We start from the raw sequence: 16,726 nt of genomic DNA, 5'->3' as shown, positions 1-16,726 counted from the left end.
CCCCAGGATGACCTAGTACATCTTAGAAAATCATAGATGGCGTCCTTTATCCAAGATCACAATTTCCCTTCCCGATGCTGCCTCTCCAGTTCATCTCCTCCACTTCCCACAGTTGTAACTTTGAAGACCACCCCTCCCTAAGCAAAAAGGATTCAACCTATCCCCCGACCTCACCTTCCACCCGCTCAACATCCGTATACATCACATAATCTTCCGCCACTTCCACCACCTGCAATGGACCCTAGAAATGTCTTACTCACCACCCACATTCACGTTCCGGAAAGACCACTCCCTCTGCGACTCCCTCATCAGATCCACGCCCCCAACACACCCACCAACCCACACTGTACTCTTGGCACCTTCCCCTGCCACCAAAGGAAGTGCAAACCCTGTGCCCACACCTCCTCCCTCACGTCTGTCCAAGCCCCCATAAAATCCTTCAACATCTGACAGAAATTTACCTGTACCTATCCCAATGTCATCTACTGTATCTGTTGCACCCGATGTGGTTCTCCTCTACATTGTGGCGACAGGATGCTACTTTGCAGATCATTTCAGAGAATATCATTTGGACACCCGTCAAACCAATTCCACCGGCCTGTGCCTGAACATTTCAACGCCCCATCCGACTCTGCCAAGGTCATGCAGATCGCGGGCCTCCTCCATCACCAAACCCTTACCACCCGACGCCTGGAGGATGAACGCCTCATAATGGAGGCTCAGTTGTTAGTACTGCTCTCTCGAAGCACCAGGCACCAGGGTTCGATTCCAGTCGAGGCAGGCTATCTACTTGTAGTTTGCACATTCTCCCCATGTCTGCATGGGTTTCTCCGGGTGCCCCAGTTTTCTCCCATACTCCAAAGATATGTAGGTCGGGTGAGTTAGCCATGCTAAATTGCCCGTAGTGTTAGATGCATTAGTAGGGAGTAGAGGAATAGGTCTGGGTGGGTTACTCTTCGGTGGGTCGGTGTGGACTTGTTGGCTGAAGGGACTGTTTCCACACTGTAGGGAATCTAATCTATTCTGCTTTTGGACGCAGGATCAATGTGAATTTTACTAGTTTCCTCCTTTCCCCTACCCCCATATTATCGCAGCCCCAAGCTTCCACTCGGTACCACCCTCTTTACTTGTCAATCACCTTTCCCACCTATCCACTCCACCCTCCTCTCCGACCTATCAATTTCTCCCCCACCTTCATCTACCTATTGCATTCCCAACTACCTTTTCCCCAAACCCACCCCCTTCCCATTTATCTCTCAGTTGCCCTGGCCCCCACGCCTCATTCCTGATGAGGGATTTGTGCCTGAAACGTCAATTCTCCTGATCCTCAGAAGCTGCTGGATCTGCTTTGCTTTTTCAGCACCACACTCTCGATTTTCACACGCCCCCGTTCTGACAGAATACCAGAATACCGAGTGAGTCAGGCAGACATCTTAGATTTGTCCACAGCCACTATTTTATATTAGCACAACACTGACATTGAATTTATGAATGGGGATAAGCAAGAGAGACTGGCAGCATAAAAAAAAGTTTGAAAATATTAACCATTGGTCCCACACTAACATCTATGTTTCTCTGACCATCAAGCTCCTGAGACAGAGCGCTGGGCAGATCGTGGGGTTAAGTGCTAAGGTTCTGTCTCAGAATGTTCCTATTCTCATTGTGACTCCAAGATATAACTCTGTCTGACGTTTCTGTATTTCCAACAAATTTGTCTATATATTTATTTCCCTGTGTGTGTGTGTGTGTGCGTGTGTGTGTGTCTAAGTGTGTTTCTGACTGTGAGTGAGCATATCAGTGTGAGCGTGAGACCGGGCAAGTGAGTGTTCTTTTTGAGTGTCAGCGATTCCATGATTGAACTTATTTAAAGAGCTCTCTCTCTCTCTCTCTCTCTCTCTCTCTCACACACACACACACACACACACACACACACACACAGATGTTCATACACTCTCACATGCGCTCAGACGCACACATATTTTCACGTACACGCACTGACTGTCACTTAGACATTACTCACACGCACACTTAAATCCTCCTAACCTTCGTTCTCACTGACTCTTATGGGTTCAAGGGTTTTTTTTTTATATCGAATAGCAGATTCTCAAGAGTGAGCTACTGACTGGAATATATTTGAGGGCTGAGTTGTGATTTACGACAGATTAATATGTGTCAGGGATTGAGTTACAGACTGTTATCTAGTTGAGAGGCTCAGGGGTATTTATATAGGAAATAACAGAGAGATTCTAAAGAGACTTTCAGATTGGAATCGAACTGAAGTGCAAACTGGTTTACTGGCAGACTAATAGTTAGCTGGGAGTGAGTTAAAACTGGAATCAGTCGAGAGGTAGGAGGTAGTTTACACACAGAATGGCGGTACTCAGTAGGGCATTACAGTCTGGAATTTAATAGAATGGTTCAAGGGACTTTTTATGTAGCATAACAGTTACCTGGGAAACAGTTATCGAGATGATAGAAATTACAGAGAGATGTCATAAACCATAAGACATCGGAGCAGAAACTAGGCCATTCAGCCCATCAAGCCTGCTCCACCATTCTATTGTGGTTGAGAGGGTTCTCAACACCACCTTAGCCTGCTGGACCAACTTCCCTCATTCCTGAAGAAGGGCTAATGCCCGAAACGTCGATTCTCCTGTTCCCTAGATGCTGCCTGACCTGCTGCGCTTTTCCAGCAACACATTTCCATCTCAACACCATCCTCAGGCTTTCTCTCTGTAGCCCTTGATCCCCTTGATACTCAAGAACCTATCTATCTCAGTCTAGAGTATTCACAGTGCCCTGGCTTCCACAGCCTTCTGTTGCAGTAAATTCCGTACATTTACCACTCCCTGGCTGAAGTCGTTTCTCCTGATTTCCGTTCTAAAAGGTCTTCCCTTGATTCTGAGGCTGTGCCCTCAGGTCCTAGTCTCTCCTAGCAATGGAGACATCTTTCCAACATTCAGTCTGTCTAGGGCATTCAGTATTCTGTCCATTTCAATTCGGTCTCACCTCATCCTTCTGAACTCCATCGAGGATTGACCCCTGAGTCTTCAAACGTTCCTCATATGTTAACCATTTATTTGCTGGGATCATTTGGGAGCTCTCCATCACACATATTTTAACAGACGTGAAGTGCAATTTTCTCGGTGTTTGGTTTAATTAACAAAGGGTTCACCGCCCTGTCATAACAACTGTCCACTTTCACAATCACAGCAAATGCAGATTTTTATTTTAACAGTAGAATCCTAGCAACATTTAAAACAAAGTAATTTCAGAATATTGAATCAATTTATTTGTTTGGATTCCAAAATCAAGCATCAATCAATTATCATTAGAATAATAAATGAATTACTTGATTTAGTTTTTCTAACAAGTAAAGTGAGGTTTACCTTTTTAATTCAGCCATTATTTCTTACTGCCAACACTGCAGTATAAAGCCTTTCTTTTTGTAGATCAACTATCCCACAATGTAACCATCAATTTCTCATCCAATGCTCATTGCAAATACTTGATTTTTGCTCAGTTGAATGACCGCATTAATCTTGATTTGGAGATGCAGTACACAGTAATTTCAGCTTAAGAAATTCAGAAAAGTCATCACTTGTCACTGCAATAATTCTTGTTCATTTCTACAAACTGCTCACTCAAACGGCAATATGAGTTTTCTCATTATTCGAATGGTCACTCGCAGAATTTTGAAAAATCTAATTGTCGCTAATATCCAATAAATGTTGAACCTAGTCAGGGGTATAAATGTGGTGTTGTGGCTCAGTACCTGATCTAATGGAAAGGTTTTTAATTGTAAATCAAAGAGTTATAGAGATGTACAACACAAAAAGTGAATGTTCTGTGATTCCAATCGAATCTAGTCACATTTTCCAACACATAGCCCACCTCCTCTGAATCCTTCCGATTCATGTACCCATTCAGATCGATTTTAAATGCTGTAATTTTACCAGCCTCCACTACTTTCTCTGGCAGCTCATTCCATACATGCACCATCCTCTATGTGAAAAAGTTGCCCCTTATATATTTGATTACTTACAGTGTGGGAACAGGCCCTTCGACCAGTCCACACAGACCTGCCGAATTAGCAACCCACCCAGACCCATTCACCTAAACCTAACACTGCAGGCAATTTAGCATGGCCAATTCACCTCACCTGCACATTTTTGGTCTGTGGGAGGAAACCGGAGTATCCGGAAGAAACCCCACGCAGACACGAGGAGAATGTGCAAACTCCACACAGTCAGTCGCCTGAGGGGGGAATTGAACCCATGTCTCTGGCTCTGCGAGACAGCAGTGCTGACCACCGCGCCACCCCATTTCTTCCCCATCTCATCCTAAATCTACGCCCTCTCGTTCTGGACTCCCCCCACCCCAAGAAAAAGACATTTTGTATTTATCCTATCCATGCCCTTGATTTAATAAACATTTCTCAGGTCACCCCTCAGCCTCTGACACTCCAGGGAAAACAGCCTGAGCCTGTTCAGCCTCTCCTTAATGTTCAAATCTTCTAGCCCTGGAAACACCCTTGGAAATATTTTCAGAACGGCTTCAAGTTTCACAACATCCTTCTGATAGGAAGGAGACTAGAATAGCATGTAATATTACAAATATAGCCAAACCAATGTCTTGTATAGCCGTAACATGACCCCCCAACTCCTGTACTCAATATTCTGACTAAGAAAGGAAAGCATGCCAAACGCCTTCTTCACAATGCTATCTAACTGAGACTCTACTTTCAAGGAACTATGAACCTGCATACCACGGTATCTTTGTTCAGCAACACTCCTCAGAACATGAACATTAAGTATATAAATTCTGCTCTGATTTGCTTTTCCAAAATTCAGCACCTCACATTCATCTAAATTAAAATCCATCTCGCCCCTCCTCAGCCCATTGGCCCATCTGATCAAGATCCCCATTGTAATCTGAGGTAAACTTCTTCGCTATCCACTGCACCTCCAAATTTGTTGTCATTTGCATACTTACTAAATTTACCTCCTATGTTCACATCCAAATCATTTATATAAATGACAAAAAGTAGTGGACCTAGCACCGATCTTTATGGCACACCACTGGTCACAGGCCTCCAGTCTGGAAAACAATCCTCCAACACCACCCTCTGTCTTGTAGCTTCCAGTCAGTTCTTCATCCAAATGGCTGGTTCTGCTTGTATTCCATGACACCTAATTTTGATCAGAAGTTTGCCATGGGGAACGTTGTCGAACGCCTTACTGAAGTCCAAATAGCTCACGTCTATGACTCTGCCCTCATCAATTCTACCAGCAATGTCAGGCTCACAATTCTACAGTGTCCTGGCTTTTCCTTAAGACATTTCGAAAATCGATTAGATTCCTTACAGTGTGCAAACAGGCTATTTGGCCCAACAAGTTCACACAGACCCCCAAGATAAGCCCACCCAGACCTATTTCACTGCACTTACCACTGACTAATGCATCTAACACCATGTGAAAATTTAACATGGCCAATTTACTTGACCTGCACAACTTTGTACCGTGGGAGAAAACTGGACTACATGGAGTGCGGTCACACAGAAACGGAGAGAATCTGCAAAGTCCACACAGACAGATGCCTGAGGCAGGAATTGAGCCTGGGTTTCTGGTGTTGTGATGTAGTAGTGCTAGCCATTGAGCCATTGTGCCACCCAAAATTGCGTGACCACATTAGCCAACCTCTATTCTTCTGGCACCTTACCTGTGACGATCGATGATACAAATATCTCAGCAAGGAGCCCAACAATCTCTACCCTTGCTTCCAAAAGAGTTTGAGGGAAGAGCCGGTAAGGTCCTGGGGATTTATCCAATGTCTTACCTTTCAAGGCATCCAGCCCCTCCTCTCTAATATGGACATTTTTCAAGATGTAACCATTTGTTTCCCCACATTCCATATCTTATGTGTCGTTCTCCACAGTAAACACTAATGCAAAATACTCGTCAGTATCTTCTTCATATCCTGCGGTTCCTCACAGAGGCTGCCTTGTTGATCTTTGAGGGACCCTACTCTCTACCTAGTTACCCTTTTGATCCAAATATACTTGTAAGAACCCTTTGGATTTTACTTAACCGTATTTGCCAATGCTAACTCACGTCCCCTTTTTGCATTCTTGATTTCCCTCCTAGGTATATGCCTACTGCCTTTGTACTCTTCTAAGGATTCACTTGATCTATCCTGTCCATATCTGACATATGCTTCCATATTGTTCTTAACCAAAGCATACCCGACACATACTAGCCTTTCCTTTAACCCGAGCAGGAACTCTTGTTGTCTCAATTTTTATGGTTTCCGATTTTCCAACTGTCCCTTTACCTGCAAACATCTGTCCCGAATTAGCTTTTGAAAGCCACATACAGTTAAACTTATCCTTCCTCCAATTTAGAAATTCAACTTTTACGTCTGGTCTATCCTTTTCCATGACTCTTTTAAAACTAATAGGGGGCGATACGCTGGCTCAGTGGTTAGCACTGCTGTCTCACTGCGCCAGCGTCCCAAGTTCGATTCCAGCCTTATGCGACTGTCTGTGTGGAGTTTGCACATTCTCTGCGTGGGTTTCCTCCGGGTGCTCCGGTTTCTTACCACAATCCAAAGATGTGCAAGTCAGGTGAATTGGCCATGCTAAGTTGCCCATAGTGGTAGGTGCATTAGTCAGAGGGAGTGGGTCTGGATGGGTTATTCATCAGAGGATCGGTGTGGACTTGTTGGGCCAAAGGGCCTGTTTCCACTTGTTGGACCAAAGGGAACCTAATCTTATTATGGTCACTGGCTACAAAGTGCCCCACCTCAATCACCTGCCCTGCCTTACTTCCCAAGAGTAGATCAAGTTTTGCACCTTCTCTCGTGGGAACATCCACATACTGAATCAGAAAACTTTCTTTGTACACACTTAACAAATACATCTCTATCTAAACGGTTAATGCTATGGCAGTCCTCGTCTAGGTTTGGAAAGTTAAAATCCCCTACAATAACCATCTTATTATTCTTACAGATAACTGAGATATATTCACAAATTTGTTTCTCAATTTCCCGCTGACTATGAGGGAGTCCATAATACAATCCCAATCGTATGATAATCGAATTTTTTTTTTGTTCTCAAATCCACGCAAATAACTTCCCTGGGTGTGTTCCCAGGAATATCCTCCCTCAGTACAGCAGTAATGCTATCCCTTATCAAAAACTCCCCTCCTCACTTGTCCCACTTTCTATTCTTCTTATTCAATCATTGTGAATATCGATTTCTATTTTAACCGTGGAAACAGTTGAACTGATTGATTAAATGTGACTTAATTGTTAACATTTATTGTATGTCTAATCACAAAGATATAACTATATTTCACGCAAAGTAAATTAAAAATTCTTGTGACTTTGTGAAAGGAGAGAGTAAATTTTGAATTCTTGGAATTCGTACATTTTTGGAAAGAAGGGAAGTTGTCTTCAGCTGAATAGTCACACTGAATAACCAACTCTTATGTTTCAAATTCATATTGCTTCCAAGGGATTTTAATTTTCCTTTCTTCATATTACAAATGCTTTGAACACATGGAAATAATTTATTTATTTTTATTCATTTTTGTACTATTCTCACACAATTATGTCATTGTTTCTTGACACAGAATGTTATGAGTTTCATATTTAACGAAGACTATTACTGATTTATTCCAACATTATTTCATTTCAGTTCATTGCACACAGAAACTATCTAATTAATTCCCAGTGCAATCATCACAAAAAAACATCTGATCAGTTTCCATTTGAGTGACGACCGAAAGCATGTGATTTTGGTCCTGTACTTCCTGAGTGGGAACATTAGGAAGGTTCTTTTCGGAGTTCTGGCACCGTACGTACTACTAGACCAGGAAGCACGTGGTTCCATTGCAACCTTAAGCACAATCTGTGGAATCCGCTGCTAAATGAAGCAGTTGAGACTTCCTCAGTAAATGTTTGTAAAGCTAAAATCGGTTAATTTTGAACAACGAAGGAATTAATCGTTATGGTGAGAGAGCGAGTAAGTGGAGTTGAGGCCCTGAAAAGATCAGCCTTGATCTTATTGAATTGCGGAGCAGGCCCGAAGCTCAGATGGCCTACTCCTGCTCCTGGGTTTTCTGTTATATGTTCTTTACCACCTTAACCATTTGCATTGCCACTTTCACAGAGCTGTGGATTTGGACCATAACTTCTCTCTGTACATCAATGTTCATGACCACTGAGCTCCTAAAGTAACCACTGAGCCTCCGTTTCAACCACTGAGCTAGTGCACTAACCATTGAGCTACTGCACGAATGACAAAGCCACACTGCTCATCAGTGAGCTACTGTGTTAACCACAGAGCCACCGTGCAAACCACTTCGCAATCGTGCTAAACACTGAGCTAACATGTTAACCACAGATAAGCATCGAGACACTGTATGAACCACTGAGTTGCTAAATTCACCAATGAAACATCGTGTTAACCATTGAGGTACCGTGCTAAACACTGATCTACTGTGTTAACCACTGAGCCACCTTGCTAAGGACTGAGATAATGTGTTAACTGTTGAGCTACTGTGTTAAACATCAAGCGACTGTGCTTACCACCCATCCTCCATGCGAAGCACAGAGCTACCTTGCGAACCACTGAGCTAACGTGATAATAACTGATCTATTGCACTAACCACAAAGTTACTATGCTAAACACAGAGCTACCAGGCTAAACACTGGGCAACCATGCTAACCACTGAACTATCATGTTAACGACTGAGGTGCAGTGCTTACTACAGAGCCACTATGCTAGCTGCTGAGATATTGTATTAACTACTCACCTACCGTGCTAGCCACTGAGCTACGGTGCTAACAACTGAGTTACCACGCTAACCACTTACCTACTCTGTCAAAAAAAAATTCGACAAAATGCGAACCACAGAGCTGCTGTGATAAACAGTGAGCTACCATGTTAACCACGGAGCGACAGCACTAACAGCGGCACCAGTATGCTACCCACTGAACTACCATGCTATCCACTGTGGTACTGTGCTAACCACTCAGCCTCAGTGCTAAGCAGTAAACTACTAACTTGACCACTGAGCCACTGTGCTAACCACTGACCTACCGTGCTAACCACTGAGCTGCTGTGCTAACCACTGATCGACAGTGATAACCACTGAAAGATTAAAGTGACCACCGAGCCATCGCGCCAACCACTGAGCTACTGTGCTAACCATTGAACCAATTGGCTAACTACTGCACTAAAGTGTTAACTACTCAGCTACCCAGCAAACCACTGAGGCACGGTACTAACTACTGAGCCACAGTCCTAACGACTGTGCAACATGGTACCCACTGAACTACCATGCTATCCACTGAGCTACTGTGCTAACCACTGAGTTATTAAAGCAACTACTCATCCACCGGCTAACCACTGAACTACTGTACTACCCATTGCGCCACCGTGCTAACCACTGAGCTGCTGTGCTAACCACTTATCTACAGTGATAACCACTGAGCGATTAAAGGACCTACCGAGTCATCGTGCTAACCACTGAGCTACTGTGCTAACCACTGAGCCACCTTGCTAACTACTGCACTAAAGTGTTAACTACTCAGCTACCAAACCACTGAGTTACGGTACTAACTACTGAGCCACAGTCCTAACACTGTGCAAAATGGTACCCACTGAACTACCATGCTATCCACTGAGCTACTGTGCTAACCACTGAGTTACTAAAGCAACTACTCATCCACCGGCTAACCACTGAACTACTGTACTAACCATTGCGCCACCGTGCTAACCACTGAGCTGCTGTGCTAACCATTGACCTACAGTGATAACCACTGAGCGATTAAAGGGCCCACTGAGCCATCGTGCTAACCATTGAGCTACTGTGCTAACCTTTGAGCCACCTTGCTAACTACTGCACTAAAGTGTTAACTACTCAGCTACCATACAAACCACTGAGTCACGGTGCCAATTACTGAGCTACAGTGCTAACGACTGTGCCACATGGTACCCACTGAACTACCATACTACCCACTGAGGTACTGTGCTAACCACTGAGTTACTAAAGCAGCTACTCAGTCACCAGGCTAACCACTGAACTACTGTGATAACCACTAATCTATTTTTTTTCACTGAGACACTGTGCTAACCACTGAGCTACCGTGCTAACCACTGAGCTACTGTGCTAACGACTGAGCTAACGCGCTCACCACTGAGCCACTATGCTACCCATTGAGCTACAGTGCTAACCAATGAGCTACTAAAGTAACCATTGTGCCATCGTGCTAACCATTAAGCTACAGTGCTAACCACTGAGCCAGCTTGCTAACTACTGCACTACTATGTTAACTACTCAGCTGCAGTGCTAACCACAGAGCCACCGTGCTAAAAACTGAGCTACAGCTCTAACGACTGTGTATCATGGTACCCACTGAACTATCATGCTATCCACTGAACTACTGTGCTTACCACTAAGCTGTTGTGTTTATCACTGAGCCACTGGGCTAACCACAGAGCCACCATGCTAACACTGAGCTACCGCACTAACCACTGAGCTACTGTGCTAACCACTGAGCTACTGCGCTAAGCACTGAGCTACTGCGCTAAGCACTGAGCTACTGTGCTAACTATTGAGTTACAGTGCTAACTATTGAGAGACTGTGCAAACCACAGAGCAACCGCGCTAACTACTGAGCCACCATTTTTATCACTGAACTACTGAACTAACCACTGAAGTAGCGTGCTAACTACTGAGTTACAGTGCTAACTATTGAGCGACTGTGCAAACCACAAAGCAACCGCGCTAACAACTGAGCCACCATTGTAATCAATGAGATACTGAGTTCAACACAGAGTTACCGTTCTAACTATGAGCAATAGTGCTAACCACTGAGCTACCATGCTAACCATGAACTATGTTCTAACCACAGAGAAACCGCGCTAACCACTGAGCCACCATTCTAACCATGATCCATCGTGCTAACCACTGAGCTATGGTGCGAACCACTGAGTCACCGTGGTAACCACTGAGGTACTGTGCTAACCATTGCCCATCCTGCTGACCACTGAGTTACTTTGCTAACCACTGACCTACTTTGTTAACCACTGAGCCACCATTGCTAATCACGGAGCCACCATGGTAACAACTGAGAAACAATACTAAACTGAGACACCATGCTAACCACTGAGCTATCTGGCTAACGACTGAGATTACATGATAATCAGTGAGCTGCTGTGCTAACCACAGAATTGCTGTGCTAACCACTGAACTACCGTGTTAACTACTGAGTTACAGTGCTAACTACTGAGCGACTGTGCAAACGACAGAGCAACTGCCCTAACTACTGCGCCATCATTTTTATCACTGAACTACTGAAATAACCACTGAGTGACCGTGCTAACTACTAAGTTACAGTGCTAACTATTGAGCGACTGTGCAAACCACAAAGCAACCGCGCTAACAACTGAGCCACCAGTCTAATCAATGACATATTGAGCTAACCACAGAGTTACAGTTCTAACTCTGAACCATTGTGCTAACCACTGAGCTACCATGCAAACCATGAACTATCGTGCTAACCACCGAGAAACCGCGCTAACCACTGAGCCACCATTATAATCACTGAGATCCTGAGCTAACCATTGATCTACCGTGCTAACCATGAACCATTGTGCTAACCACTTAGCTACCATGCTAACCATGATCCATCGTGCTAACCACTGAGCTATGGTGCTAACCACTGAGTCACCGTGGTAACCACTGAGGTACAGTGCTAACCATTGCCCAACCTGCTAACCACTGAGTTACTCTGCTAACCACTGAGATACTCTGCTTACCACTGACCTACTTTATTAACCACTGAGCCACCATTGCTAATCACAGAGCCACCGTGGTAACAACTGAGAAACAATAATAAACTGAGACACCGTGCTAACCACTGAGCTACCTGTCTAACCACTGAGCTTACATGATAATCAGTGAGCTGCTGTGCAAACACAGAGTTGTTGTGCTAACCATTGATCTACTGTGCTGACCACTGAACTACCGTGTTAACTACTGAGTTACAGTGCTAACTACTGAGCCACTGTGCTAGCCACAGAACATCTGCGCTAATCAGTGAGCCACCTTTCTAATCACTGAGCTACTGAGATAACCACTGAGCTGCCGTGCTAACTACTGAGTTACAGTGCGAACTACTGAACCACTGTGCTAAACACAGAGCAACCGCGCTAACCACTGAGCCACCGTTCTAATCACTGAGCTACTGAGCATACCACTGAGCCACCGTGCTAACTATGAACCACCGTGCTAACCACTAAGCTGCCCTGCTAGCTAGGAATCATTGTGCGAACCACTAAGCTACTGTGCTAACCACTGAGTCACCGTGCTAAACACTAAGCTACTGCGCTAACCACTGAGCCACCGAGCAAACCACTGACCTTCCGTGCCAGGAACAATAGGGAGATGAAACACACAGGAACAACAGACCTATTCGCCATGGTAGTAGGGAAAATGGTGGAATCTGTCAGAGAAGGTATGATTAATAGATAGTTGAATAAAAATGATTAGATTGGGTAGAGCACCGGTTTGCAAAAGGAAAGAAGAGGTCATATATGAACTGATTGAAACTTTTTGAGGATGTCACAAAATTGAAGGCAAGTTCATGAATGTCGTGATATTGTTGGGTTTTTGACATTTGTTTGGTAAGGTTCAGAATAGAATGTTCATTATCGAGATATGGAACATACAGTCATGGATAAAGAGTCACATAGAGCGACAAAAATACTGCAGACGCTGGAATCCAAGGTAGACAAGCAGGAGACTGGAAGAACTCAGCAAGGCAGGCAGCATCAGGAGGTTGAGAAGTCAATGTTTGGGGTATAACCCTTCTTCAGTACTTTCTGTAGAAAAGAGTTGCCCCCAACCTCCACCCCCCACCCGTGTATTTCAAATCTTTCTCCTTTCCCTTTCATAATATGCCCTCTAGCTTTGAAATTGCTCACCCTCGGGAAAGGACACCTGCCATTCACTATCTGCGCCCCTCAAGGTTTTATAAATCTCTATAGGATCACCCCTCAGCCACCAGGGATAAAAATCTCAGCCTCTCCTTATAACCCCAGCCCTCCATTCCCAGCAACATTCCGGTAAATCTCCTCTGAGCCCTCTCCAGATTAATAATATCCTTGCTTTTACTGGATGATCTGAACTGTGTACTGTATTCCAGAAGATGCCTCACCAACGTCTTGCATAACCTCAACATGATGTCCAAGCTCCTACATATTGTCTCACAGAGCAGGGTGAACGTCGGGAAGTTGAGATGTACAAATGAAGTTTGGTGCCTCTGACAGCAAGTCACTGAAGGCTAAGACATAGCTGCACCAAGCTATTAGCTAAGCTAATGGTAAGGTAATCTTTATCGCCAGTGGGTTTGAGTACAGCAGAATCGCTCTGGACCTCTGTTGAACTGACCCCTTCTTTTATACACATCATAACATACCAATATTTATTTTAATACGATTGGTCCTAAGTTGTCAAAACCATCATATTTAACTGTAATAGGTTTGGGTAACTAAGTACCCTGTTTACATTGGTTGGCTAAATTCAAAACCAAGTCACATTGGTAAAAACTGCTGCTTGGCCCACTAACTGTATGCCCTGTCCATACAAAATGTTTCCATGCAGGCTCTCTGTGCACGTACAAACTCAAGCTGCTGCTCAGAGACTTCCATTTTAAATCTTTGCGCACAGAAAAAACACATGATCCTTTCAGAGGAACATGGAATGCATCCCTTCCACCCCGCCAGCAGCACTTTCCATCCTCATTCTCGCACCCTCCGTCATATGCCAGTGAACGTGATTCCTGAAGAATAATTATTATCATTAAGAATAATCCCACGGGATATCGAGATGACTATAAACATGCACGCCCAGGGCAGGCTCGAAAACTGCCGCACTCGCTTATTTTCTCCACTCGAAGCCAATCAGAACTATCAATCTCCATCAGGAATGGATCTCCAGCTGTTCTTGTTCCTGATGAGTATTCAGGAACACTATTACTTTGTACTTGCATGTATTGGCATTCCAGGTACAGAACGTCTAAACATTTGACAAAATCACCATTTATTGTTGTGTATATGTAATCGTGTCACCGTTCTATTCCAGGTGGAGAGATGAAAACTATCTCTGCATAAACAGCAGGATTTGTTCATTATCTCGTTCATAACCTTAGCATGTTGCAATTGAGGTGTTTTTAGGGAGAAACTGAGAAACGGTTCACAATCAGGGGAATATATCGCAGGAAATTTGCAGAGACATGTCAGGAAATAACTCAGGCTCTCTTTATGCAACATCTAGTTTGGAATGCATGATTGGAAATCGTGGGTGAAGACTATTCAATAGTGTGTGGATGCAAATAGCTGCCAGAGGAACTGTTGGGGTCTGGTACAATTACAACATTTAAAAGGCATCTGGTTGTGTCCATGAATAGGAATGATTTAGAGGGACATGGGCCAAATGTTGGCAAATGGGATGAGATGAATGTAGTATATCTGCTCAGCATGGATAGCCTGTGCTTAAGGGTGCTGTTTATCTCTGTGTTTCTAAAACAGATATAACAATTGATACAAAATGCGGAGACTCACTTGGAATCTCTACTGGTGAATTATAAACCAAGTTAATATTAAGTACAGACATCTGTAATTTCTTTCCAAATGACAATTGACTTTGAGATTTCACTGCCTTTTTTCTCTTTCTGCTCAATAAGATCTTACAGGGATTCTGTTGTCTCTCCATAGATGCTGCCAGACCTGCTGAGTTTCTCCAGCAGACTCTGCGTTTGCTTATGATCTCCAGAAACCATTGTGTTTTGCTTTCATTGAGACGTGAGACTTGACCTTCGATCATGTATGAGAGTTCTGATAGATTCACTTTCCACCAGTAGTGCACTGGAATCTCAACAAAAATCTTGAGATTGATAGTCTGGAGAGTGAAATGAACACCCAACACTGAGACTGAGAGAATATCATCTCTCAGTCAGCGATCTTCACATGAATGAAGTTTCTGTCATTCCAAAAACTCAAAAAAATCAATGCTTCAAGTTTTAACTTTCAATATACAGCAGAGAAAAAACGACTTCAGTTATCAAATGTTTTACTAATTAATTCAAGCTAAGATTTATCGCACTGGAAACTTATGTCATTCATGTTTGCTTTCCTTTATTTTGGCAGCAAATTTTGTGACTATTATAATCCTGTGTCGAGGCAATTGTGGGCTTTCCAATTCAGTAACTCTGTATCTGGTAGCCATGGCTCTCTCGGATCTTCTCGTTCTCGCATTCTGCGTGATTTTTGGTCAACTGGCGTATTACCACGTGAAGTCTTTGATCTATTTTCTTACCCAAGTGTGTGCCTTCAACAAGTTCCTGATGTCTGCTTTCATGGACTGCTCTGTCTGGTCCACTGTTGTTTTCACGTTTGATCGCTTTGTCGCCATATGCCACCAGGGGTTCAAACCGAAATATTGCACATGGAGGACGGCAGTCAACGTCCTTGCTACCATCTGGGTGGTGAGCATCTTGAGGAGTATTCCAGAATACTTCAAATACGAGCCCATCGTCGCTATAGATGGACAAGGGAGAGGCTGTAGGGAACGATTGGTCTTTGGACATTTATTGGAATGGTCCATCTACGACTGGCTGAACCACTTTCTCACACCACTCTTTCCATATCTCCTCATACTCCTCCTCAACTGTCTCACCGTCAAACACATCCTGCTCGCTAGCTTGGCCCGAAGAAGACTCGTACACCAGGCCAGCGCTGCCAGCAGTGATGAGGAGATGAAAAGCCGAAGGAAATCAATTGTTTTACTCTTCGCCATATCAGCTGCGTTCATACTGCTGTGGCTACCCACTGTCATCTACTTCATCTTGGACCGAGTTGCTAATCTTTACTACAACCCGGCTAACTTCACCCACCCGTTAGCGATTTTCTACCAGTGTAGCATCATGTTGAAGCTGTTGAGTTCCTGTGTTAATACTTTCATCTATGCTCTGACCCAGACTAGGTTTCGGAAGGAGCTATGGAACGGGCTGACCTTTCCTTTTACCCTGTTGGTTCGCGTATCTAAGATGGCGAAGGGATCGGGCTAACATGTCACGCCCTGCACACAGCCCCTTGTTTTGAACAATGCCTGGTTTTCACTGTGTTCCCTCCATCAGGACTTCACGTTTGATTGGTCTCCCACCATGTTGTATTCTTTCACACAGAACCTCATGCACTTTTGTTCCACTTCGTCAGGGCTACCAACCTTATTCCCAAGCGTCCTGTTGCCAGATTATCCAAATATCACTTAAAAATTGTAACTGTGCCTGCATCAATCACTTCTTCTGGCAGTTCAGTCCACAGATAACTGACACTCTGTGAAAAGAGTTCCCCTCATGTCGGTCATAAAACGTTCTCCGCTCATTTTGAAAATATACCCATTATTTTTTAATTTCACCCATCTAGAGAAAAGACAATCGCTTGTCATTCCCTATCAGTGAATTGCAGTGGCTCAGTGGTTAGCATTGCTGCTTTACAGTGTAAGGGTTTCTGGATCGATTACCCCTTTGGATGACAATCTATATGGAGTTTGCACATTCTCCCCATGTGTGTTTGCGTTTCCTCCCACAATGCAATTATGTGCAGGTCAGATGAATTGGGCATTTTAAGTTCGCCATAGTGTGAGGTTCATTA

The 16,726-nt window shown here is 43.9% G+C and overlaps 1 protein-coding gene across 1 annotated transcript; it reads left to right on the top strand.

The window, feature by feature from the left end:
* The first annotated feature begins 13,901 nt into the window (after positions 1–13,901).
* On the top strand, positions 13,902–16,140 carry LOC122544117 (probable G-protein coupled receptor 139). The gene is made up of 2 exons (XM_043683156.1): positions 13,902–14,079; positions 15,221–16,140. The coding sequence occupies exons 1-2, from the start codon at positions 13,902–13,904 to the stop codon at positions 16,138–16,140; spliced, it is 1,098 nt and encodes a 365-aa protein (XP_043539091.1).
* Positions 16,141–16,726: the final 586 nt, after the last annotated feature.

Source organism: Chiloscyllium plagiosum, chromosome 46 (genome assembly GCF_004010195.1).
Source record: "Chiloscyllium plagiosum isolate BGI_BamShark_2017 chromosome 46, ASM401019v2, whole genome shotgun sequence".
NCBI classification, from domain to species: Eukaryota; Metazoa; Chordata; class Chondrichthyes; order Orectolobiformes; family Hemiscylliidae; genus Chiloscyllium; species Chiloscyllium plagiosum.
Note: the sequence above shows the minus strand (reverse complement) of the source record. Positions and strands in the feature narration are given on the sequence as shown.